Source organism: Erpetoichthys calabaricus, chromosome 1 (genome assembly GCF_900747795.2).
Source record: "Erpetoichthys calabaricus chromosome 1, fErpCal1.3, whole genome shotgun sequence".
Taxonomy (NCBI): domain Eukaryota; kingdom Metazoa; phylum Chordata; class Cladistia; order Polypteriformes; family Polypteridae; genus Erpetoichthys; species Erpetoichthys calabaricus.
The window spans coordinates 177,026,239-177,053,112 of NC_041394.2; the positions used below are offsets into that span (position 1 = coordinate 177,026,239).

The window sequence follows — 26,874 nt, forward strand, 5'->3', positions numbered from 1 at the left end:
AGATATGCTGCTTGCTCATGTGGCTGTTGTTTTCATTTCAGTCATGTTGTGTGACCACACAATGAGGGCACCTAGTGAGAATGAGGCTACATTTGTTAACTGTGAGCAGTTGTGTGACTGGCAAATGTTGTGTCTCAGTGGCCTGTGTCAGCCTATGATTAATTTATTTTGAGACAAAATAATTTTGACAAGTGTGATGGATGGTGTTGTATGTGGTGACTGGCTTGTGGGTAAGGTAATTGGCTGAACCCTCAGTGTTTAATATGGTATGTACTATTCATTGTAACAGCAATCACATCATTACATGTGCCAGGTGATAGTGGCTACCTGCTCAGATGATGTTGCCCCACACCTTTTGCGGACCCACAGAGCGTAGGGGAGAGGCACTACATAATGCCACAAATGATCTTGCACTCTCAGTTGCGGAGCACAGCCAGATATTCTCGCATGCAGATGATGGGTTATTGATGTGTTAGGAGGGAAAGGCCACTGTATCAGCCAATGAAGTTCTGCAGCATTGTAACTACATATGTATGAAGCTGATTAGCGTGCTCCATATATGAATGTTTTAGGTCGATGTTCAAGGCTAGACACATTTTTTAAAAGGTGATTTTTATTTACAAAGGGTAAATTGCATAGAAATGTGGGTATTCCAGGTTTTATAAATCTGATTTTTTATTTTGGCATGCACAGTTCCCTTTTTTTTTTGGCAATCGCATATTTTCATGCTCAAATCCACACAAAGTTTCATAAACGAGGCCCCTGCTGTATTTCAAATTGTTCTAATTATTAAAACCTTCCAAACCATTTAAATAATAATTATTTAATTGTATTTATTGAAGAATTAAATAATAATTCAGAAAGTACAATTGAGTTGATCACAGTGTTAAATAACTTAAACTTACTAACAAGACATTATGGTTCAGTCATACTATAATTTTTGGTAGGGTTTTTGTTATGACTGTTTTGACATTATGCAGCCATTTGGAGTTTTGAAGTACTATATATACTCACGTTTAAGCTCTCCCACCCACGGATAAGTCGGGACTTGATTTTACCGTATAATTTCCGGTATTTTAGATAGATAGATAGATAGATAGATAGATAGATAGATAGATAGATAGATAGATAGATAGATAGATAGATAGATAGATAGATAGATAGATAGATAGATAGATAGATAGATAGATAGATAGATAGATAGATAGATAGATAGATAGATAACAATACAATAACTTTGTATAATGTTAACGTTTACCCCCCTGGGTGGAATTGAATAGTCTCATAGTTTGGGGGAGGAACGATCTCCTCAGTCTGTCAGTGGAGCAGGATAGTGACAGCAGTCTGTCGCTGAAGCTGCTCCTCTGTATGGAGATGACACTGTTTAATGGATGCAGTGTATTCTCCATGATTGACAGGAGCCTGCTCAGCGCCCGTCGCTCTGCCATGGATGTCAAACTGTCCAGCTCCATGCCTACAATAGAGCCTCCCTTCCTCACCAGTTTGACCAGACGTGAGGCGTCCCTCTTCTTTATGCTGCCTCCCTAGGCACACCACCGCGTAGAAGAGGGCGCTCGCCACAACCGTCTGATAGAACATCTGCAGCATCTTATTGCAGATGTTGAAAGACGCCAGCCTTCTAAGGAAGTATAGCCGGCTCTGTCCTCTCTTGCACAGAGCATCAGTATTGGCAGTCCAGTCCAATTTATCATCCAGATGCACTCCCAGATATTTATAGGTCTGTACCCTCTGCACACAGTCACCTCTGATGATCACGGGGTCCATGAGGGGCCTGGTCCTCCTAAAATCCACCACCAGCTCCTTGGTTTTGCTGGTGTTCAGTTGTAGGTGGTTTGAGTCGCACCATTTAACAAAGTCCTTGATTAGGTTCCTGTACTCCTCCTCCTGCCCACTCCTGATGCAGCCCACAATAGCAGTGTCGTCAGTAAACTTTTGCACGTGGCAGGACTCCGAGTTGTATTGGAAGTCCAATGTGTATAGGCTGAACAGGACCGGAGAAAGTACAGTACCCTGCGGCGCTCCTGTGTTGCTGACCACAATGTCGGACCTGCAGTTCCCGAGACGCACATACTGAGGTCTATCTGTAAGGTAGTTCACAATCCATGCCACCAGGTATGAATCTACTCCCATCTCTGTCAGCTTGTCCCTAAGGAGCAGAGGTTGGATGGTGTTGAAGGCACTAGAGAAGTCCAGAAACATAATTCTTACAGCACCACTGCCTCTTTCCAAGTGGGAGAGGGATTGGTGCAGCATGTAGATGATGGCATCTTCTGTTCCCACCTTCTCCTGGTATGTGAACTGCAGAAGGTCGAGGGCGTGGCGGACCTGTGGCCTCAGGTGGTGAAGAAGAAGTCACTCCATTGTCTTCATCACATGTGACGTCAGAGCGACAGGCCGGAAGTCATTCAGCTCACTATGACGTGATACCTTTGGGACTGGGATGATACCAGATGTTTTCCAAAGCCTCGGGACTCTCCCCTGTTCCATGCTCAGGTTGAAGATGTGCTGTAGAGGACTCCCCAGCTCCAATGCACAGGCCTTCAGCGGTCATGGCGATACTTCATCTGGAACCACTGCTTTTATGTTTGTCGTGTGAGTCGAATGTGGAAAACTCACGCTATTGGTTCAAGAGATTATGATATGCTAACGCCCACCTGAGAGAGTAACCACAGAGCACACTGCCTTTTTTTCTATGTATTGTGCCTATGTGACCACACGGTAATACCCAAACTATTCCAAAGCAATGTTTTAATTGTTTTTTGTATCTCACACCCTCATATACCTTTATCATAAGATCATCCCTTATCTACGATGGAGCGTTCGATCAGAAGAAAATATGAAGCTGGTTTTAAATTAAAAGTCGTTGAAGTGGTGAAAGAAATTGGTAACTGTGCTGCTGCAACAAAGTTCGATGTGTCTGAGAAAACGGTGCGAGATTGGCAAAAAGATGTAAAAAAAATTGTGTCGTATTTTTGAATGACGTATAAGTCAAGGTCTGATTTTATGATCGATTTTTCGGGTTTCAAGACCACGACTTATATGTGAGTATATACAGTATGCAGAATTCAAATATTGCAGTCAAATATTGCAACAGTTTCTTGATTGCATCAGCTTACATGCCATTTTGGTTTTAAATGGATGCCACCATTTCATGGCTATTGTTTACTAGCTGCTTTGGAAATATACCAGAAGTATGTGGCACATGACGTCATCTACATGATAAGTTAAGGGTTCAGCACTAGCGTCTCTTCCTTGTCAGGGAATGCAGATAAACACAAGTCTTTATTTCGACCATACTTCTTTAAAATATCTTTTTGCTTGGTGAACTTTAGGCTGTTTCTTCAAAGTTGGTTGTTTCCACAAGTTTTGGTTTTGTCACCAGGCTATAGAAATCCCAGCTGCGATCCTAGCTTTATTTTTGACTCGGTCTCTATTGCTGAAACTTTTCATTATGTTTGTGCTATTTTCCATTCTTTAGCATAGTACAACAATCAAGACATAGTAAAATAAATGAAAGAATAAGGATAAATATTAATCAAACAGAACCATACAATGGAAATATAACTGCTAAATTTAAAAAAAATCACCAATAATTACAATTTACTTAGCTAAACAGAACTTTAGCAGCCTTAATCCTAAGGAATTAATGATTATAAATTACTTAACAACATAAAATACCTGAGGCCTAAATCCCATATTAAATCCACAAGTGTAATTGGGAAAACTCAGAGGAAGGTTGAAGTTCAATAAACAATTGCTCCTTTTACTATCGATAACTTTTTAAATTAACAGAAAGTCAAGACTAAGATGTTAATCCAAAGAAAGAAACCATATCAACATCAGAAACAATACAATAAGATTAAATGAAAACCTAAACGAATATAATCTAATTCTTAATAATTATAATTAGACTCAAAATGAGCGCACAAAGACAATGCAATGTTTCAGGAATGAAGTGAAACACAGACAATTAGTGATTGGTAGTAAATGGAGGCTCTGTCCCCTTTGGCTGTATTTTAGGGGAAAAGTGGAAGCACCAACTATGCAAATACTTTCATAGATAGATAGATAGATAGATAGATAGATAGATAGATAGATAGATAGATAGATAGATAGATAGATAGATAGATAGATAGATAGATAGATAGATAGATAGATAGATAGATAGATAGATAGATAGATAGATAGATAGATAGATAGATAGATAGATAGATAGATAGATAGATACTTTATTAACAGAATGTCAATGATGTAGCTGGGATCCTAAGATGTTTTGAGTCTTTCAACATTATACACCCTGCACTAGGTACTCAGCTAAGCCTAATAAGACCCCAGTTTATGTCCAGATGGCTTTCTTAAGCCACAGCCACCTTGAGGTTCACTCCACTGCTTCAGTAGTGCTGTAGATGGCTGTATGATATGACTTCTTTGTTGCTTTGCCTGTTTGAAAGGGTCTTTTTTTCTGGTAAAGTAAGGGGATGTTCATTTCAGTTTTTACCATGCCTTTGGTAGAGAGTCCATGTATATATTAAGGCACCTTGTACCATTGGGGTATGCTCTTCTTCCATGATATTGAAGGAAATATATTCAATGTTAACAAGTTTTTCTTTGTATTGTGGCCTTCATTCAAAATTAAGCCATTTCATTTGGACTTCTCTTTTGGCTGTCACTGTTTTTTTGTGTGAGTGCTGCCTGGCATTGAGTTATCTTCATTAGGTGTATTTACCTGAGACATGACAATGGCTCTCCTCTTTTTGTCTCCCTCGATGCCCCAGTAGCTGAAGGCTTTAATCAAAGATTAAGCTGCAAAGCTCCTGAAGCTCACTTCCACTGGAAGACACCTTACTTTCCATCCAACTTGCTGACAGTCTCTGATCAGTGCCTAGTATTTGGTAAGCGTTCTTTCAAGGACCTCTTCCAAGTGTTATTCCCAAGAGACTCTTAACTCCAACAGCACTGTTTGTTTGGAGGACTTGGACCAGCCTCAGGGTTGTGAATACTATTTGGCTGGAGTTGTTGCTCAAGATTCACCAACAACTGCCAATGTTTTGCATATGCCACTGAAGGTCTTCTTTCCATTCTTGGCACTTCTCCAGGCCTGATGAAGGTGACTGCCCATTTGAGAGGGGACGATTTTTCACTCTTTCCACTCCTTTGCTCTAGCAACTGCCTTTAGGACCATGTCATGCCTCCATCTGTACTGTTCCTGACACAGTGCTTTTGGGCAGGAGCTTAGAATGTACTTTAAAATTCCTTGCTTGGAGCACATAAGGCAAGCTGGTGTCTCTGTTTTGCCCCATCTGTATAGGTTAGATGTACTGGGAAGCAGATTGTAGACAACCTGGATGAGAAAATTAATGTGGGGTGGCTCACCTTTCCACAACTCAGCAAAAATCAAAAATAATAAAACAATTTAAAGAGAAATTAAGGAAAAAGCATTAATAAAACTAGTGCCAGGGAAAAAGCCCCAGCAAGAACTTGACACTACTGATCATAAACAGTAGTACTAGGGTGTTGTACCATGTTAGCCATTGTGAATGTAGTGAGAAGTCAAGCAAAATGACACCTTTTATTGGCTAACTAAAAAGATTACAATATGCAAGCTTTCAAGGCAACTCAGGCCCCTTCTTCGGGCAAGATGTAATACAAAAACTGGAGTTCCCTGTGTTTATATAGACACCAGGACAGATACAACATTGGAAATCCTTTACGTGAGACATCTTAAATGTAGAAAATTAATAGACCTCTTCAAGCTAAGATACATTTAGCAAGAGAAGAGAACAATGTATGGTCAAGATCTTTGGATAAGATAACTGTCTAACAAACTCTTTTGAAGGTTTTCCAATGTTGTATCTGTTCTATTGTCTATATAAACGCAGGGAACTCCAGTTTCTGTATTACATCTTGCCTGAAGAAGGGGCCTGAGTTGCCTCAAAAGCTTGCATATTGTAAGCTTTTTAGTTAGCCAATAAAAGGTGTCATTTTGCTTGACTTCTGACTACAACCACACACAAAAAATTCTTATTTCAAATGATGCAGTTCTTTTAGCCTGTAGCATCCAAGTCTTTTGTTGTCCTTAACCATTATTTGCTTTTGTTTTTCAATGTCATTCTGTAAGAGATTAATTTGTATATTTAATCCCTAGAAAGGAAAGGCACCACCCAGGAGTGCTACTCCTGCCAGAAAAAAGCAGTCTCAAGCTGACAAGAAACCGCCTCAGGCTGATAAGAAAAAACCTACGCCTGATAAGAAGGCTCCATCTGAAAAGGCAAATCCTCAAGCTGAGAAAAAGAAGGCACAGGGAAAGAAAATGGACAAACAAAAGTAAGATGTTATCACAGCATCCCAAGCTCCCAAGGTAGATAGACAGGTTGCCGGTTCGAATCCCCGTCACTGCCAAAAGAGATCCTACTCTGCTGGGCCCTTGAGCAAGGCCCTTAACCTTCAATTGCTCCAGGGGCACTGTACAATGGCTGACCCTGCGCTCTGACCCCATGGGGTATGCGAAAACTAACAAATTCCTAATACAAGAAATTGTATAAGGCGAAATAAAGAACAAAAACAAAAACAAAACAAAAACAAAACAGTGGCTTATGAGTAATAGACAGAGAGACCTAATAGATGGATAAATAGTACTTGAAGGCCGTGTGGCTTATTGTCTAAGCTAATTGACTGTAATTGACTGGTCCAATGAAATTATACTGTGCCTTCCTTGCAGTGCTTCAATTGTACAAATATGGAAACTGTTGTACTTACATTTATGTGATGTATAACTTGCTCTCAAGGAAGTTAATATGTTCTGTTGGTCTAGGATGTTAGGAAAAATTAGATGCAAACAGGCCATTCAGCCCAGCAAAGCTCACCAGTCCTATTCACTTAATTCTTCCAAAATAACATCATGGGTGGTTTTAAAGGTCCCTAAAGTACTTTTGTCTACCACACTGTCTTATGGTTCTCTGTGTGAAGATAAATTTCCTAATGGTTGTGTGAAATTTACCTTTAACAACTTTCCAGCGCTGCTTCACGATCTGCTTGAAGGAATAATTTGAAAATGCAGGGAGTATCAATCAATGCTTAAATGGACTAGAACAGGGATCAGTAGACCAGCTCCGTCATGGACTCCCACTGTGGTTGTCCTCACCTCACAGTTTAGCCAATGAGTCTACACAAGCCCAAATCAAACAGACCTCTTCTTTCAGGGTCTTCTTAATATTGAAAATTAATTATTTGCAACAATAGCCTCCCTCAGTGTCTGGTGTTTCACCTGTGTAAAGTCACTTTGGATACACTCTCTTCGGCGGTGATCATTGAATAGGCACGGATTGTTTAAGCTGCAGAAATCTACTGCTGGACATTTAACTTAATGGCATCACATTGTCATATTTTCCTCTATGTTTATTGCAGAAGTGACAAGAAGGCAATGGAAATTTTGTTCACCCACCTAACACCTCTGGCAAAGCTTTGGAAGAGGAGAAGACAGCTTAGATTCCTGAGTGCAGGAGAGCGTCCCTGGCGTTGTCAAATTAATTCTGTGTTGGGAAAGGCATATTTTACCCTCTTCAGCAGGACCTTGGAGCAGTATTGGGATGTATGCAGTGACAGGTGTGGTTCTCAGCTATGCTGCCTTGTTTTTCTTTTAGTTGCAGTTGGTGGGGTTACAAACATGTGAGAAGAAATTGATTATGAAGGGAAATATATAGCTATTAAACCTTTGTTGACATTTGAACGTGTATAATCCAAATTAAAATGCCAGACAAGATGTAATGTCAAATTGCCCTCATAAAGAAAACACAGTAAAGTCATGACTCCCACCTCCAGACACAAGCTTTCCTTGCCAGTTGCTTGCTTATATTGTTTTTGGCATATGCAGAAGTTTTAATGGGATTTTGATATGTACAGAGTGCAGAAGTGACAAATTTAAGATAATTTGAATGTAACTAATATAAATATTTTGAGTTTTTTTTCTGAATTAGATTTTTATTTTAAACCAAAATGAAAGTTAACCGTGCACATTTATTCTTCAACTGGTATAATTTGTATTATAAGCTGATCCAATGCCAAACCAGAGAATTACCACTTGGTTAATGCCACCATTGGCATAAAGGGGGAGCAAACTGTCATATCCCTTTGTACTGTAGGTGCAGCTCTTTAAAGTCTATTGACCTTTCCATAACTCTTCAACTGCTTAGCACTTCACCTGAGCTAATTATCAATATTATTACTGTGAAGGTAATTAACCAATCCAAGGCTCAGCATAGCTGTCTGTGTTTATTTATAATTGTTTATAAGGGAGAACTGAACATCATAATTCTCACCAGTTCTCAGTGATACAAAACATTGCAGCTCAATTTATACATAACATCCTCACGTACAGAGAAGGAGAAACTTACTAAGCATTTCTAATAATCCAGGTCATTAATCTTTAAATCAAGACAAAAAAAAATCAATTCAAGCTGCTCTTATATGAAGGTAAGACTTGAAATGTCATTAAATTTACTGCACAGTTAAATAAATGAGTAATCCAGTCATGCTATGATCATTCAGTACTGGGCAGCAAAATATGGCAACCATAATTAATTACAGGTTACACAGGAATTATTTATATTTTAGTTATAAAACCCAACATTATTTATATAGCTGACTGTTTTATCTAAATGTAAATTATTATAATGTGATTTGAAAGTGCAAAGTTAAAAAGTACATTTAGAGTAAAATTTAAAGATAAGTACAAGAGGTGTACTACAATAGTTATTATGATCTAAGGGTAATGGTAGAAACTTTCAAAACGCATGACTACAGCTTAATAATTAAATTACACTGCAAATTATATAAACATGCATGAAGTAATCAACTAAAAGAAAAATTACAAACTGCACAAAAAGATGAAACTCTGCAAATATCTTTTAAACAAAAACAAGGATAACTCATGAAACCCAAAGAAGGACAATAGAGAATCTAATGATATTCTGTTACTATAACTGTAAGAACATCTGCACGGAAGAAGTTTACAAAAATGATACTCAAAATTCACTCAGAAAGGAGAAGAGCCTCAGACAAATGAAAAATTCTACATTTTCTAAAGAAATACAGTATTTCTCTTAAAGAGAGAAAGATAATATGAACACTTGGAATAAGCTCTCTTTAGAAAGAGAAGACCTGCTTCAGCGTAGAGTAGCCCCAAAGACAGTGCACTAAATGCATCATTGGGATGATTGGGGGCCCTGGCTTTTAAAACACAAGAAATTAAACATGAAACAGAACAATTAAACAATAAGAAAAAAGCAATTAACAAACAATGAACTAATAAAACAAATAAATGATTATATTGAAGTTAGGTAATCAATATAAAAGAAAACACATTAAAATAATTCATATTAAACAACAGCAATAAATAAAAATAAAGCTAAGCATAATGCATGGACAGCAAAGTACTAACAAGACTGTCAGGAATTAAATTATTTTTCTTTTCTCTCTATTATAAAAAAAAATCCTGGAGAGAAACAGTAGGGCATTGAGATGTGATCTTTACATTAAGATCGCGGAAGACGGTTAAAAGACCTGCGAGGGCCTTAAACATGAGACATTGTGCCAAGAGATTGACCCTGGACCATCTCGCGATGACGTAGAACATGAGATTCTTGCGAGACACGCTCTACTTGCAATCAATATCAAATAAGACAACGGGGCAGCAAAACATTCAGTCTTATGAGGGATTTGAGCACACACAGATCCAGGGTCTCAGCGCATATAAAGTGTATAAGGACAATACGTTATAAATAAAACGTCAACTAAGCAAAGAAGAAAGCAGCCCGGAGAAAAGAGACTCAAAAGCGTTGGAGAGAAAAAAGAGCAAAAAAGAAAAAATAATCTAGGTGCAAATTCAGAAAATAAGGAAAGTAATTATCAGCCCGTAACAAGTGGAACTGAAACAAAGCACGTCCAATCGGGCTCAGAATTAAAAGACAGAGTAAAAGACAAAGTAGAAGTTCATAAACACGTTCACAAACATTGGCGCCATACACATGCAGAGCAGATTATGAAAGCAGTGGAATTCGAAAGGCTCAAAAAAAAAATGCATGTGCGATACAAATATGGGGAAAGTTAAAGAATATGAAAGTAGGAAAATTAGAAAGTATTCAAAAAGAATAAAGATCACAGTAGCGCAAACAAATGGAAATTATTACTCGAAAAAGGGAAAATAATCACCACGGACCAGATGCCATTGGAAAAAAAAGCAGAATAAAGCAAGGCCAGAATTAAAAGACAGAGTAGAAAAGAAAGTAAAACGTCATAAAGAGGTTAAAAAACAAAGGGGCCAAACACATGCAGTGCAGATTAGAGACAATGAAAACTGGAATTCAAAAGACTGAAAAAAAACGTAGGCGCGAAACCCATGCTGAGCAAGATACAGAATATCCATATTACTAACCGAGAATGCTAAACCGGATGATGGACGCAGGCACATCCGGCCAAGGGCCGTAGCTGCAAAAAGACGTACTGCGCCAGCGCAACAAAGAGTCCGCGAGAGTCGGCTGAGGAGCCGAGAAAGGCGGACAAAAGAGGGCGAGAGAGGCGGATGAGGGTCCGCGAGAGACGTAGGCGCAAAAAGAGTCCGCGAGAGTCGGAGAAAGGCGGACAAAAGAGGGCGACAAAGGCGGCTGAGGGGCTGCGAGAGGGGGGCAAGAGCACAGAAAACAGGAGTGAGCACATACAGAAAGGAGTCACAAGAATGAGGCTCAACAAGCACCAAAATAAGGAAAAGGCACAGAAAAGAGTACTCAAACGCGGGGAAAGCACGAAACACATTGCACACGAAACTAAACACACCAAACAAAAAGAACAGACGAGCGCACAATAGCAAGGCACGACCACGCCCCCCCCACCCTACAGGCACGGGACGGGACGGGACACACACCAAGAGGGGGATTCAACAAGCCCATGGAAGACCAAAAAAAAGAACACAAAACCACCCCACAGACCCTACAAGCAAGGGACGGGACACACACAAAGAGGGGGATTCAAACAAGACACAGGAACACAAAAAGAAAAAAAACGCTCGCGCAACAACGATCCCCCCCACACATCCATAAGAAGTGACACCCAAAGCCACATATTCGAAAGTAAACGTCGACACCTTCACACTAGGCAGCATAGGTGTCGGCATAGGTGTCAGCATAGGTGGATGTCCTTTCAATAAAGCACTATTAACCGTTCAACTGCAGAAAAGGATACATATTAACAGTGAGTGCGATCCTCCTTATTACTTATCCATATTTCGCATGCTGAGAAAGAAACAAGTCATGAATACACGCTCACGGGTACAAAACGATTCAGAAAGGATAACGGGAACAAACACACGTACACGAAAGAAACAAGAAAATAGACGACAGCGCATAAAACGCGCTTCTGAAACACCGGGAGAGAAAATGTCTCGGATCGAAAAAAGGAAAGCACAAGTGACACCGTTACAGAGACGTGCCCAAATGGACAGACACAATGAACGTAGACGCATTCAGCGCGCGTGTCAAAATGCTGCATCGAAAGAAGCACGATTACAAACCAAAAGAGCTCGCGTGTCAGACATACAAAAAAGTCAGCGAAGAGACAGAATAAATGAACGGAGACGTGAACAACGCGCAAATGAACTAACAGAAAAAAAAAAAGCAAGACGCGAAAAGCGCAAAGCTCAAATGACCGACATACAAAAATGGACAAGGCTCAATACAAACAATGCACGGCGTAGACTGAAACGGACTTTGCGCAAAGCCGAGGCGAATAAAAAAAAAGAAAAAAATAGCGCGTCACAAATTATGCACATGCAACAAAAAGGCAAGCAACCGCAAAAAGCGAAACATGCCTGTCGCGGTCATCAACGCCACGCACCTGTTAAACGCTTACGACAATTGGCTGAAAACGCCTTCAATAAGGAATCCACTATTGAGGAAAATTCATTGGGATTAATGAATGTCATTTGCAATCATTGTCATTCACTTAACTTCACAGAAGAAACAACTGGCAATACAAATAATGAATTTACACATTGTTGTCAAAAAGGTCAGATTACACTGCCTCCTTTACATTCATATCCTGAATATCTAAAGAAGCTTCTAACTAACGATGTGCCTGAAAGTAAAAACTTTATGAACTGCATTAGATCCTACAATAGTTCATTTGCTTTTGCATCTACCGGAGTAAATATCAGGCCACCAAAAGGCAATGGCCCATACTGCTTTCGCATATGTGGACAAATATTGCATCGCATTGGAACAGTGCACCCTGAAACAAATCAACAACGCAAATATGCACAAATGTACATCCTAGATCCGGATGAGGCGATCTATCAACGCATGAACCTTCCTGAAAACAAACAATGCACAGAGCTTATAATGAGAAACGTCACTCATGTCATAAACAATCACCCATTAGCTAAGTCTATAAAAATGCTACATGAAGTTGAAAAGGAGGCAAATACAAAAGCAAATGCAGAAGGTATAGCGGCAACTACAATTGCTTTGGTCTTGATAAAGGACAAAGAACAAGATCCAAGACGATACAATCTGCCCGTCGTTAATGAAGTGGCAATTGTCTTTCAAAGTAAAGATGGTGAGCCTCCATTTCACAGAGATATTGTTCTACATTTACGTCCTGATAAAAACAACACACCTACATTCAAACGCATAGACATTTGCTTTCCGCTTCTTGATACTTTAACATACCCCATATTATTTCCAACTGGACAGGAAGGATGGAGTGCTACAATTTCAAGAATTAAAAAACAGCAGGCACAGAGATGATCACGTGTATCCATGAAAGAATATTTCTCCTACAGACTCTCAGTAAGGGACGACTTTAATCCATTACTCAATGCAGGAAAGCTGACTCAACAATACATCGTTGACGTTTATGTTCGAGTGGAATCAAATGATCTGCAGTGGATAAAAAACAACCAGCCTTCACTTAGAGACGATAAATACAAATCGCTGCTGGACTACATTAATCGGGATGCTGACGTCATGGAGCACCCTGCTGGAAAACCTGTTATTCTACCATCATCCTTTCAAGGCAGCCCACGCAATATGCAACAACATTACCAAGATGCCATGGCTATCGTAAGAAAATTTGGAAAACCAGATCTGTTTATCACTATGACCTGCAATCCTAAATGGACAGAGATTACAACTAATCTTAAGCCGTGGCAGAGAGTCGAACATCGTCCTGATTTAGTTGCAAGAGTCTTTAGACTTAAACTGAATCACCTCCTACAAGATATCAAACAAAAATCTCTATTTGGAACTGTCACAGCCATTATCCACGTTATCGAGTTTCAGAAGAGAGGTTTACCACACGCCCATATATTACTAATACTTGATGAGGATTCCAAAATACGCACTGAATCTGACATCAATAAAATAGTCAAAGCTGAAATTCCAGACCGTGACACCTCTCCACGCCTTTTTCAAATTGTTATAAAGAATATGATTCATTCACCATGTGGCCCTACAAATCCAAACAGTCCATGTATGCTTAATGGCAAATGTTCAAAAGGCTTCCCCAAAGACTTCCAAGACGTTACACTTGGTAATATAAATGGATACCCTAAATATAGAAGACGAAAGACAACTCAATTACAAATTCGTCCAGGTCATTCAATTGACAACAGCTGGGTCGTTCCATACAATCCTTATTTATGTTTACGCTACAACTGCCATATAAATGTGGAGATCTGCGCTACAGTAAAAAGCGTTAAATATCTATTCAAATACGTATACAAAGGACACGATTGTGCTAATGTCTCCATATCTGAAACAAATGATCACGATGAAACTCGAATGTATGTTGATTCACGGTACGTCAGTGCTCCGGAGGCCATTTGGAGAATATTTTGCTTTCCTATGCACCATCAAAGCCACACAATATGTCGCTTACCAGTTCATTTGGAGAACGAACAAACTGTCTTTTTTCATGCAGGTGATGAGGCACAAGCAGCAAAGAGAGCAGCCACAAAAGATACTAAACTAACCGCGTGGTTTAAACTCAATCAAAACGATCCCAAAGCTCACCGTTGGAAATATTGGGAAATACCTGTTCACTATGTTTGGATTGACAATGGCAATTTCTGGAGAAAACGACATCACCACGGTGATAATGTCATAGGACGAATGTACACAGTCAGTATTAAAGAACCTGAAAGGTTTTACCTTCGATTACTTCTTCAACATGAAACCGGAGCTACATCATTTCACGACATTAGAACTGTACGAGATGGCTGCACCATCAAACTCTGTCAGACATTCCAACAGGCGGTAAATGACAAAGGATATTTATTAGATGATACAATTTGGCAAAAAACTCTACACGATGCGATATCCTATTCAATGCCATGTCAAGTTCGACAACTATTTGCTTATATCTGTGCCTTCTCCTCACCATCAGATCCTTTGACCCTCTGGAATACAAACAAAATGGGAATGATTGAAGATATTTGCCACAAGCTTCATGATACAAATGATTCCTGCATCGACTGTGAAGCCTATGCACTATACGACATTCGATTGGCTCTTATGCTCCTTGGGTATACATTGGAAAACTTCCATTTACCAAATGTTCCAGATTCCTTACCGGATATAAATTACACACCTATTGATCTACAACAAGAAGAACGAATTGCACAAACTATGCTTTCCTCTTTAAATGAATTACAATCTGATGCTTTTCACCAAATTATTCATGCCACAGAAGACAACAGCCCTATACCCAAATGCTTCTTTCTTGACGGCCCTGGAGGAAGCGGAAAAACATACCTTTATGAAACACTTATTCATTTCTTTGCTGCAAGACAACAGATGATTATCGCATCTGCTACAACTGGAGTGGCAGCAAATCTGTTAATAAATGGTCGTACATGTCACTCAATATTCAAAATACCGGTCCCAATCACAGAGACATCAGTATCCACTATGAACATTCACAGTAGCAATGCCCGAGACATCCGTCTTGCAAAACTGATCATTATTGATGAATGTACAATGGCATCCAGTCACTTACTCAACACCATTGATAAACTTCTACAAACGTTGATGAATAATAATATTCCCTTTGGAGGAAAAGTTCTTTTATTAGGAGGAGATTTTAGACAATGCTTAGCTATTGTTCCACATGCCATGCGCTCAGCTATTGTTCAGTCCACCTTAAAATACGCAGACAATTGGCATTGCTTTAAAACAATACAGTTGGTACAAAACATGCGATGTCCAGATCCAGAATATAACAGATGGCTAATACAACTGGGAAATGGTACACTCACAAATACAGATGGACTTCACCCAGATATTATTTCCATTCCACAATCCTTTATCTCAGACGACTTAGTAAAAGAGATATTTGGAACAGCAATCACATTAGACCAAATACCCCTGTTAACACAACGCACTATATTATGTCAAAAAAATATTAATGTTAATCACATTAATAACCAAGTCATTTCATTACTTCCTGGAGAGACACAGATCTTTCTAAGCTCAGACAAAGTTGACTCTGATGACGACAATGAACATATAAATTTCCCCTTAGAATATTTGAACACTATTAACCCTGCCAGATTACCACAACACGACCTTGCCCTTAAAAACGGAACAATAATCATGCTATTAAGAAACCTTAACACCAAACAGGGTTTATGCAATGGCACACGGTTAGTCGTCAACACCATGACATGCAATGTTATTCAAGCAACAGTTCTTACAGGATCACATGCTAACAATACTGTTCTCATTCCTAGAATTGACCTTACGAGTTCTGACCTAGAATTACCTTTTACATTGAAACGGCGACAGTTCCCCATTAAACCTGCTTTTGCCATGACCATCAACAAATCACAAGGACAAACCATGGACAAGGTTGGCATCTACCTCTCTGAACCCGTTTTTGGACATGGACAACTTTATGTTGCCTTCTCACGTGTTCGCCGTTCATCTGACGTTAAAGTTAAAATTATAAATAATCCATGCCAAGGAAGACTCATTCAAGGACAAGACACCATCTTTACTACTAATGTTGTATACAAAGAAATATTCCAATAAAACATTAATATATCACAAACACTCTATTTGTTATTTCTATGGGCAACATCCAAAGCTGAACACTATTCTATATCTAATTCATACATCTGACTCTTTGTCATGTCCCAACGCCAGGGGTTGGCGAGCGAAGCGAGCAGGGGGCGGAGCCCCCTAGTGAAAGCAGAAAAAAACTACAGTGTCAAAAAAAGAAAGTAAACATTGCATTAGCGCAAAAAAATAAATTATTACTCTGCGAAATAACAAAAAGGCGAATAGAGATTGAATATATGGACACAGGTGATATGTCAGAAGTATGTAAATACTGTAAGGCTTTGAAGTTTAAGTCAGAGAATTTCAAAAACGTGTTTTACCTCACATGCATTTATTGATTACTTTGCAAAAAAAATTATTAACTGCTGATGATGTAGATCGTTTTGTCTGTGCTGAAATTCAAAACAGAGAAACCTATCCTGAATTATGGTACAAAGTCATTAAACACATGTCTCACGGACCTCATTTAAAAGATTCAGCATATTGGAACTCGAAAGATTCCAAATATTGTTTTTACATAAGTTCTGAAATAAAAGTGAAACTAATAAAATAGCAACAATTCAAAGAAAAAAAATCTGGGAGTTGGCGAGCGAAGCGAGTTTGCCCCTACTTTATTTTATTTAAATAATGTTCAGAAGATTTAGTTGCTGATGTCACTACTCCCATCATTCTTTTTCTTTTATGATGAAGTGTGTTGTTCAGGTGTGTTTTCATTTGTGTGCTTGAGATCTCAGTGTTCATATTCTAAAAGACAGAAATATACATCCTTTAATGTCTGCACTGTTTTATCTATTAAGAAAATTTCACTAGGACAAAAACTTACCTTCTGGAGCAATTTCATTTAATTTCAGGTTTTCCTTTGGCTTTCAGTCTCTTGCCTTAAAGATTTGTTGCAGTGAACTTCTAGCAGAGGAGAAAGAGTTCTTCCTAATGTCTTTTTTTGTGCTGGAGACCCCGAAGTCAAATATCATACTATTAAGTCAATGGCTAAGGAGGTTACAACATTAGGCAAAAAACTGTTGTATTTTATGCTTGCATATCAACTTACCTTTAATGCTATCTTGTCTCATTACTGAAATTTGACAATAGGAATATGAGCAGTTTACTGGTGTATTTATTACACAACTTTGAGATTTCCCCCTTCACCATCCATAGGACTGCACTATTGACTTAATACCTGGTGCACCATTACCAAAAGGAAAACAATTATGCTTTGTCATGACAAAGGTAATGGGTAGATATCTCTCTATTATATAAGACAATCCTGCGACGAGGTGAGACTTTTTGGAAGATTTTTTCAAGTCCTGTGAGTTGAGACTTTGGCCATGAGATGTTTTCAAGTCACGCCCTCCTCTCAACCGTATTCAGCCACGCACATGGTATTCTCACCTCTCATTCGTGTGAATGCTTTTGACAGACACAGTTCTTGCTATTTCAGCTCTTTTAAATTTTGAGGTTTTCCTAACTTTAGGTTCCCAATTAAAGAAGATGTATTATGTCCAAATCTTATTGAAGAATTTCAGCACGAAGGGTTATCAACAGTAAAAATGAGTACACGGGCAATCCTAGCACCGAGAAATGATGAAGTCAAATGAATTAACGCCAAAAATGTCACTCAGTTACACTGTAAATTGGTTAAATGTGTATCAATAGACTATGCTGAAACAGTTGTTGATGATCGTGTGGAAGATGAAAACATCAACTTACAATATCCTGAAGAATATCTACAATTATTAACACCGTCTGGTCTTCCTCCGCACGAATTACTGTAGAAAGAAGGATATATCCAAGAAATTTAATGTAGTACATCTTCAGGGGATAACATTAGACAACAAAGGAGATCTTGATATGCCATTCGTATTAAAATGTTAACAGTTTCCTGTTAGAATAGCTTTTGCAAAGACAATTTAAAAATCTCAGAGCCAAACATTCAAAAAAGTTGTTTTATTTAATAGAGAGAAAGAAATGAAATTCAGTCACGGCCAGTTATATGTTGCGTTGTCACAATGAAAGTCCAAACACAGAATCAAAATTCAATGTGATATTGAAAAAAATGTATTTAAAAAAATTGTTTTTACTGAAGTTTTACAGTAAAAGTGTAAGTTTAAAAAGTTTTTGCTTGTTAATTTCAAAGCCAAAACAGAACAAAATCGTATAACGCAGCAAATAAATCTAACGCAACATGACATATAATTTACTTTCAAGTTACTACATTTTACTATTTTTTAATATGGCTAATTACTTGCAGTAATGTAAAATAGTTTGTAAATTGTACATCTGCATCCCCATATGCGAGCGGCAGAACCGCTAAGAGGCTAGCACGTAGCGAAGACACGGGCATTGGCAAGCAAAGCGAGCAGGGGGCAAAGCCCCCTAGTATTAAAGAAAAACGTGAAATGATTTTGCTAGCTCATCAAATAGTTCAGTTAGAGTGGAGTTATTCTTCACTGTGGATAAAGATTATTCACTATGTCCTTATATTTTTTTCTTTTGAGTTAAATAATATCTCCATAAAAACAATTATTCACTTCTGTTAATTTCATCTGTGCTCAATCAGGTGGCAGGGCCCACTACATTCACCAGATTAGATATTTATAGTGCATATATTTAATTAATGGAAGACTGCCTTTAATACCTCAATAGGACACTACAAATATCTTGTCAGCTCATATAGTCTGGCAAACACACTGGCAGTATTTCAGTCATTTGTGAACATTTTTGTGCCTATATATATTGATGATACGCTCATCTTCTCTATAGATATGGCTACTCACATTGAGCATGTGTCTGAGGTTTTGTCATGTCTGTTAGCAAATAATATCATCATTAAATTAGAGATCCTTACACAGGATTGTATTGTTTGCCCCTAACTATATAGTACTCTTTGAGAAAATCACAACATAAATGACATCTCTTCTCTTTTTGCTGTTAGCAACTCCCCAATCTGAGATAATTAGCAGGATGTTAAACATATACATGAATATTTGAAGTTTTAACCAATTAACACTTACTTTTTTCTCTCCTTCAGGTACAATATGTTGGACCCCCGGCTCTTCTTTCTCTATAACAGTGGTACAGTAATGGAGCAAAAGGTGGTGATTAGTGAACCTTTAACTTCAGACACTTCATCCAGTATGAAGTCATCAGGAGATCGACCTGAGAAGAAAGTCAAGAAAAGAAATGGTTGGCATCATTGGTCTTATATTTGCAGTTTCCCAGCCATGCACCTCATCCTTTCTTGTTGATTGCAGTCTGTCTAGTGATTGCATTTCCATCTTTCTTCCATACTGCATAATACACTGAAATAGATTAAAATGTAATCAAAAGAGAGAAACACCTTCTTTTATGCAAGATTTTTTTGTTAATGTAAACTTTTCACTTTTTGCCTTGGTTTGCTCTCAGCATCTAACATTTGCAACTGTAAGGTCATTTAAATATGATGCATGAGAGTGTTTGTGTGTTGTCTTTTTGCAGATGAAGATAATAAATGTTTCAGTGACTTACAGAATTTAAGGACCAGAGGGCAGCTGAATGAGAATTTTGTCTGCCTGTTTAATGAATACTCCACCCAAAAGTTATATTTTTTATGATGGTCGAGAAAAATCTCATTTCATCTTTTCATGTAGAAAGGACATAACAAAATTTATGATACAAAGGGCGTCTGTGGAGACCAACTCTGGACCATAGCAAACAAAAAACAATCTCATATTATTTGTGTCATAAAATCCAGACATCAAGTCTTTGGGTCTAATGTTCACAATGGGCAAAATGCATGCATTTTTTGCTAAAATATTGTTAAATAAATACTTTTAAAAAATCAGAGCAGTGAATGTAGAGGAAATGTGTTTACATGTTTACATTTTTAAGCAGCCTTTGAGAAAAAAATGCATGTGTTTTGCCCATTTGTGAGCATATGACTGGATAACTTGATGTTTAAATTATGTGACACAAGTAACACAAGATTTCTTCATGGATGCTTTGATATTGTTTTCTGTGGTCCAGTGTTGGTCTCTAGAGGCACCCATTCTATCATAAACTTTGTTATGTCTGTTGTCCATTAAAACGTAATTTTTCTTGGTCATCACTACAGACTAGTGCGTAACATTGAAAAAAATATTGTTGGGTGGAGTTTTCCTTCAACAGACTTTAAGATTACAGACAGTGTTTCATAATTGACAGAATGTTTTTTTGTATTTAATTTTTTCATATTCATAGTGAGCAAATTTCTAACAACATTACTTATGCATTGCAGTGACGTCAGCATCAGTTACCCAGGTTAAACAGAATGAATTGGAAAAGTCTGTAGACACACCAAGAACCCAGCTGACTAATGAGCCTGAACCTGCTTCTCATCAGTCCGCCCAAAAGTCTTTGGATAAGAGCAACAACTATGAAATATTGCTGGAGCTTCTTGAAAAATGTGTGTTACATTTCAGAAAGGCAGTGGTATGTCTTGCACAAGAAGTCCTGTCCTAACACAATTTCTGCAAACTGTGTGAATTTATTTTCTTGATAGATTTAATAGTATATAAACATCTTATAAGTGGTGTCTCCTCTCTAAAGAAGGTGGAGGAGATGTACCAGATATGATGGAGCCTTTGACTTTTGGTCAACTGCAGCTCTGACAACTTCTTATTCCTCACACTCCCTCCCAAACATCTGTAAATTACTACTGTAAACTCCAGAACAAGTACATCTTGGAAATCTTACTTAGTACAGCATTACTGTCATCTTGCCTGTTACCCTCTTGTATTAGTATTACTTCCATATTGCTTGATTTTTCACATTGCAGTTGCACATAATAGGAGTCCTCATGCCTCATAATATAGGTTGAACTACTATGCTTGCATATTACTTTTGGAGTTCTCATAGTCTTCATACTGTTGCTTTCCAATATGTGACTGATGTACTTTTTTCAGACATTGGCCCATCGCGGAGGACACTGGATGTGTCTGCAGAGTGTGTGCCATGCTTTTTGGGAGCGGTACTGCCTATCTGGGATGTTTTTAGAAAAAGTCAACTATTCAGACGTGTTTCCTCTAATGACAGTGGAACATCTCAATACTCTTATGGGTCCAACCCTCTTCCAGGCAGCTGAGTGTTTATTGGATATGATTGTTTGTCTCCAAGAAAATAATGATTTGCAGGTAAGCTCCTAATAGATATATCATTTCACAAATATGCTATTCTCAATATGAATGTGAGTCTGGTCTTGGTTAGGTTTATTAGTATGCATTCTTTTCACTATACTCACCAGCTGCATTATACTTAATAAATTTGCTTCTTTGTTATATGTAATAGTTTGCTAAAAACATTCCTCTGATGTTTACTAGACTCAATATTTTTAAGTTAAATTTTTAAAACTGTTCCTCAGGACTGCATTTAAATTGATGTTCACGTTTTGTAATTCATAAATCTTCAGTATATTCATTTCAGTCTGTCAATTATCGTCTCTTGACAGGCTGAATAGTCAATTGGAGATATCTTTTAAACTATATGCCCTTTTGGTTTGCTTGTTTTCAAGTTTACTTGGAAGGTATTATTCCATGATTCACATGTGTTGCATGGACTTGCAGGTTACAGAGCCACCTGGAGATTTCATTGTGGCTAGCTGTGTTGGCAGCATTTTGAATGAGGAGGGAGGTTCTAGTTTACACTTTGATCCTCATCTGGACAATGTCAATATGGTGGACCTGAGATGGGTCTTCACTCTGGTACTCCGATGTCTAGAGGTACTGCATCATCAGAGCAAGTGGGAGCGACTGGTGCATCTTGCAATTTATTTCAACAGTGTCACACAGTAAGGCCTTTTTATTTGACCTTTCATATTTGTATTCACATCATCGAGTTTTTGGTTGCTCTACTGACTTGACTGTACCCTCTTTAATAGTATAGCACTTCCTTTCTACTATTTGATGTCTTAGACTGTATAAAAATGATAAAACATCAAAGGAATAGGCTTATAGCATTAATGCAGCAGATAGCTTACTTGGCAAGAACTTGCTGCCCAAGTGTGTCCATTTGTGTCCCTCTGGACTGTTCAGTTTACCGTAAATGGGATTTTCCTCAGTAAATGTCAGTTACATTTGGTAAAGATAAGCACTAAAAATGTTGGTGTTCACTTTTTGCATTCTGTTTTTATTTTTATTATTGTTTTTCTGCCTTCTTTAAATCTTAACTGAGTTAAAACTGAAGAAAAGTGAAAGACTGAAGTCCATCCATCCATTTTCTTAACCACTTATCCAGGGCAGAGTGATGGGGCAGGGTCAATCCTGTCGGGCGCAATGCGAGAACAGAACCTGGATAGGGTGCCAGTACATCAAAGGGTGAACTCACACACAGGCCAATCTAGCAATGGGAAGTCACCTACCCTGCATGTCTGGATTGTTACGAGAAAAACGGGGCGTCTGGAGAAAACCCATGCAGATACAGGAAGAACATGCAGCTCCATGCAGGGGGCACCCAAGACTCAAACCTTGGTTTGCTTATTGTGAGGCAGCAGCACTACAATTGTGCCACCATGCTGTCCAAATGCTGAAATAATGTAAAAATATAAAGTAGGTAGTGACATGTGTTGGAAATTTTGTTGAAAACATGGAACATTTGATTGTAAAAGGATCACAGCTCAACTGTGCGTCAGTAAAGTCTGCTGAATAAATGTGTATACAACAGAACTTATGCCAAACACATTGAAGTCATTGGCTGCTAAAGTGAGACAAGAGCATTGTATGTGACTTGCTTATTTGATTTAAGTCATTCATAACATTCATCATTAGTAGTCTATACAAGGGAAGAGATTTAAATTTAATGTGTTCGTTATCATCATGATCTCCAGTTGCTTTTTGATTATTTTGGAAGGTACAGAAATATCTCTTTGGTTATTTTGAATTTTACTTTTATTTATTTCTCATGATCTTTCATTCATGATGATGCCATCCATTGTTGATGGTTACTATTCTGGCCTCCCTGGAGTCATGTTGATGGAGTGTATGTGACAATTTTGTCATTTCTTTGAGTGAGGAGTTAGGGTAGTAACTTCCGTTCTCCCCTTAGCCTAAAAAAATAAAAAGAATGTCTTATTCCCACAAAAGAGCTAAAAGTTTTGCTTGATTTAGAATTTCAGGTTTCTAATTAAAGCACTCTCTACGATTCTCATTTTAGCACACTGAGAAAGCTTGCCCAAACAATCAACCCTTTAAGTCTTAATATTTCTGCTTCCAGTTTTTGTAATTAATTTTGAAAAAATATTCGGATGTGAGTGTCAGTAGGCTTTGTGCCCTAGCATCCAAATTACCCAAATTATTCTATAACATTTCAGTAATTATTTACCGCTCTGTTGCTGATTGTTCTGATCATAACATAGGTCATTACGATAGCAATTGATGATAAGAATTCATAATTAATTGCAGAATTATGGTAATTGAGGGTTCATCTAGAGTGCCTTTCTCTTGCGTGATTTGGCTCAATAACTACTCAGCACACCTTCCTCTCATAACAGGCTTAAGTTTCGAGTTAGGTATTTTTCCATCCTTCTGTTTTAGTTCTAGACCGTCCTCAAGAAACTATGATACACAGACACATACACACACATGCAGACAGACACACATCCAGGTCAGGTTTGGGAACGTGCACTGGTATAACGTGTTGTTGCACTCATCACATGACGAAACAGCTCGGGATCCTGGTTGGCAACCCCCCAGGCAGACACGCAGTCCAGTTCCACCCTCCAGAAATGACCCTCTATCCGCCAAAGCTAGGTGTTAGGTGGGTGTCCCCTTGGCCTGGTCCAGCCACTTGGGTCCTCAATGATTATAATCCTACGAACTGGATCACCCTCGAGGAATAGCACCACATGGCCATAGTGCCGTAACTAACGTTCCCTCACAATGCAGGTAATGTGCCTCATTCTGTACGTCATGAGCGACCGCTCATTCGACACAAAGTCAAACCAGTGGTACTCAAGGATTCTCCGAAAAGACACAGTACCAAAGGAGTCAAGTCTTCGTCTCAGGTCAGTGGATAGCGTCCATGTCTCGCAACCACATAGCAAAACAGGAAGCACCAGGATTCTAAAGACTTGGACCTTCGTCCTTTTACAGAGATATCAGGAGCACCACACATCCCTTTCCAAAGACCTCATGACCCCCATACTCTCCCAATCCGTCTACTGACTTCATAGAAAGAGTCACCAGAGACATGAATGTCACTGCCGAGGTAACACACACCCATCATCGAGATATCAATGTTTTCGGTATCAGGACCCTAAAATATTGAGATCCGTTAAAAACTGGAGATTGAAAGTTTTGACGAATTTAAAGCTTTCACTCCTTCCCCATAGAGGATACGTTATGGTGGGGAGGGTACAAAGCAATAAACTAATGATATTCTCTTTTATACTTTTATTGATGAGCTACCCATCTAAAACGGATCGAAATGTAAATAATCAACGTTAACAGCAGTGTTAACATTTGCAGTGCACTATCTATTAGAATGAATTTTGTAATGCATGTAGTAATAAAATGCACTGAATTTGTCATTCCAACAGATGGCGTATTGCAAACATTTTTTAAATGGCCCATCCATCGCAAGACTTTGCAAAAAGTCCGTGACCCTTTCCTGTTGAGTTCAAGTGCCATTCATGAAACTGCACTATCCAAATTCAGACCCATAGTTTAAGAACTTATGCTGTAGAGCACTGCTTCCATCCATTTTGTGAATGTGTGAAGTCCAGTGTAAAATGTTCAGGAGCAAGAATGTTTATATGCACACTATCAAAGAGTAATGCATATATTTATGGTTTGATCATTGGTATTTGCAACCTTGTGGAATAGAGCTTAGAACAGAAGAACAGCGATTCTAAAATTATTTTGTATGAATGATTAAAAAATATAAATAACAGCAAAATGACCAGGTGTTATACATTGTAAACATTGTTTTAAAATTTTTAAGCAAACAGCCTATTCAACAAAGGTTATGTGTATATTGGAAGGGATACCCACCAGAAAAACTGCATCCTTGACATAGTAGTTTTAAATAAAGGCTATACTGTAACTGTTGTAAAGCAGATTGATAGACTATATTTTTAGTTTTAGAATCAGGGCCAAAGACAAAGAAATTCTTTCCAGTCCCAGCTCTTGAAAACATTCTGTGTAATGTAGACTGTAGGAAAGGTTAATGCCTTATTTGAGCTTTTTTGATAGACATTGCACAGGCATGATGCACTGGGATATTGTAGATGCAACACCCCACAGGCCCCTGGGTGGCTTAGTTTCATAGCAGGGAGTTGACAACACTTTTAACAATGCAACGCACAGATGTAAAGGTAGTTTAATGCAGAGTATTTCCTACTCTTGCATTCGTAGAGACTCAATCAATTTCATTGCACGTTTGGTGTAGCTTCCCTTGGTCATTTCAATGTGTAGAGTCTCCACCATTTATTTGAGCGCTTTATTGGTTGAAAATCTGCCATCATGGGTCCACTGGGTAGATGTTTGAATTCAAAAGTCAATACTTCTGGTTGGTATATTTTTGAAGGTCATGGCATTTGATGTCATTGGCGCAAAACTTTACATAATGGTGTGACAGATCTCACGTTATGTGAGGTTTGGATGAAAATTAAGCCTATTGGTTTTGAAATAATTGCATTTACTTTTGCCTTGTTTTTTTATGTTTTGGCTTTGGCAACAGATTTAGTGCTTCCTGGGTTTTGACTTGATTATATGTTTGACCACTAAAAATATATGAAATTTTGCAAGCAGTTCAATTTTCTATTGTTTTATATTATGAATTGTTTATATATCTCAGTGACCGCTACACAGAACAGGTGACACCCTTGCTAATCCATGCACAGAGAAGGCTGCTTGAAAGGATTGCTGCAATGAATGGGCCTGAGCCTCCACAACCACAGCTTCTCAAAACCGAAGGAGGCCCCGAAGAACAAGTAAGTACTACCATAAAAGCACAGTCCTACCCACAAGGACTTTCAAACTGCCATTTTTGTGACTGTGAGTTTTGGTTGCTCACTTCACAAAAGTTCACAAAATTGTTCTTACCCCAGCCTGTGCTACATTTCTAATTTATGGTTCACTGATTTTGAAACTCCATGACTCAGTTAACTAGGAATGAGTGCTGTTTATTTATGGATAAACCTCTTCACTTGATCATATTGTGTGACAGATTATTTGGAATGCTAAGGATAAATAATATAATAAGGAATAAAGAATTGTTGACTGAAGATTAAAGAATAGTCACCACCTGTTGTCCACACACAAAATCTTAAAAGATTAATAATGATACACAGACAGACAGACAGACAGACAGACAGACAGACAGACAGACAGACAGACAGACAGATAGATAGATAGATAGATAGATAGATAGATAGATAGATAGATAGATAGATAGATAGATAGATAGATAGATAGATAGATAGATAGATACTCTCCAGGCATTTCTAATGTCCTAGTCCCAAGAAAACCACTTACCGGTTCTGCCGGGCTGAAAGGTGCAGGTTTAAGATAGATAGAACTTGATTTGTCTTCAAGGGGAAATTTGGCTTTTTACAGAAGCTCTTTAAACAAAAAATAAATTAAGTGGATAATTAAGTAAACGAAGAAATATACATATGCACTTTGGTCTGAACACACACCAGAATGACTAGAAAAGGAAAAAATAAATAAAAAGAAAGAAAAGAAAAGTTCTGACTTGGCTGTCACAGTCCCAGTGGGGCATTATGCAGATGTGT

At 38.3% G+C, this 26,874-nt stretch overlaps 1 protein-coding gene across 3 annotated transcripts in view; it reads left to right on the forward strand.

The window, feature by feature from the left end:
• cfap54 (cilia and flagella associated protein 54) overlaps nucleotides 1–26,874 on the forward strand; it is a 212,851-nt gene that overhangs the window by 87,785 nt on the left and 98,192 nt on the right. For all 3 annotated transcript variants that reach the window (XR_007934367.1, XM_051924377.1, XM_051924375.1), the window contains exons 33-39: nucleotides 6,167–6,345; nucleotides 7,426–7,623; nucleotides 19,159–19,313; nucleotides 20,383–20,576; nucleotides 21,050–21,277; nucleotides 21,707–21,930; nucleotides 25,935–26,070. Coding sequence is in view for 2 of the 3 variants with exons in the window: in XM_051924377.1 (XP_051780337.1) it covers nucleotides 6,167–6,345; nucleotides 7,426–7,623; nucleotides 19,159–19,313; nucleotides 20,383–20,576; nucleotides 21,050–21,277; nucleotides 21,707–21,930; nucleotides 25,935–26,070 (1,314 nt within the window). In the remaining variant the exon portion in view is untranslated. The remainder of the gene's footprint in view (nucleotides 1–6,166; nucleotides 6,346–7,425; nucleotides 7,624–19,158; nucleotides 19,314–20,382; nucleotides 20,577–21,049; nucleotides 21,278–21,706; nucleotides 21,931–25,934; nucleotides 26,071–26,874) is intronic.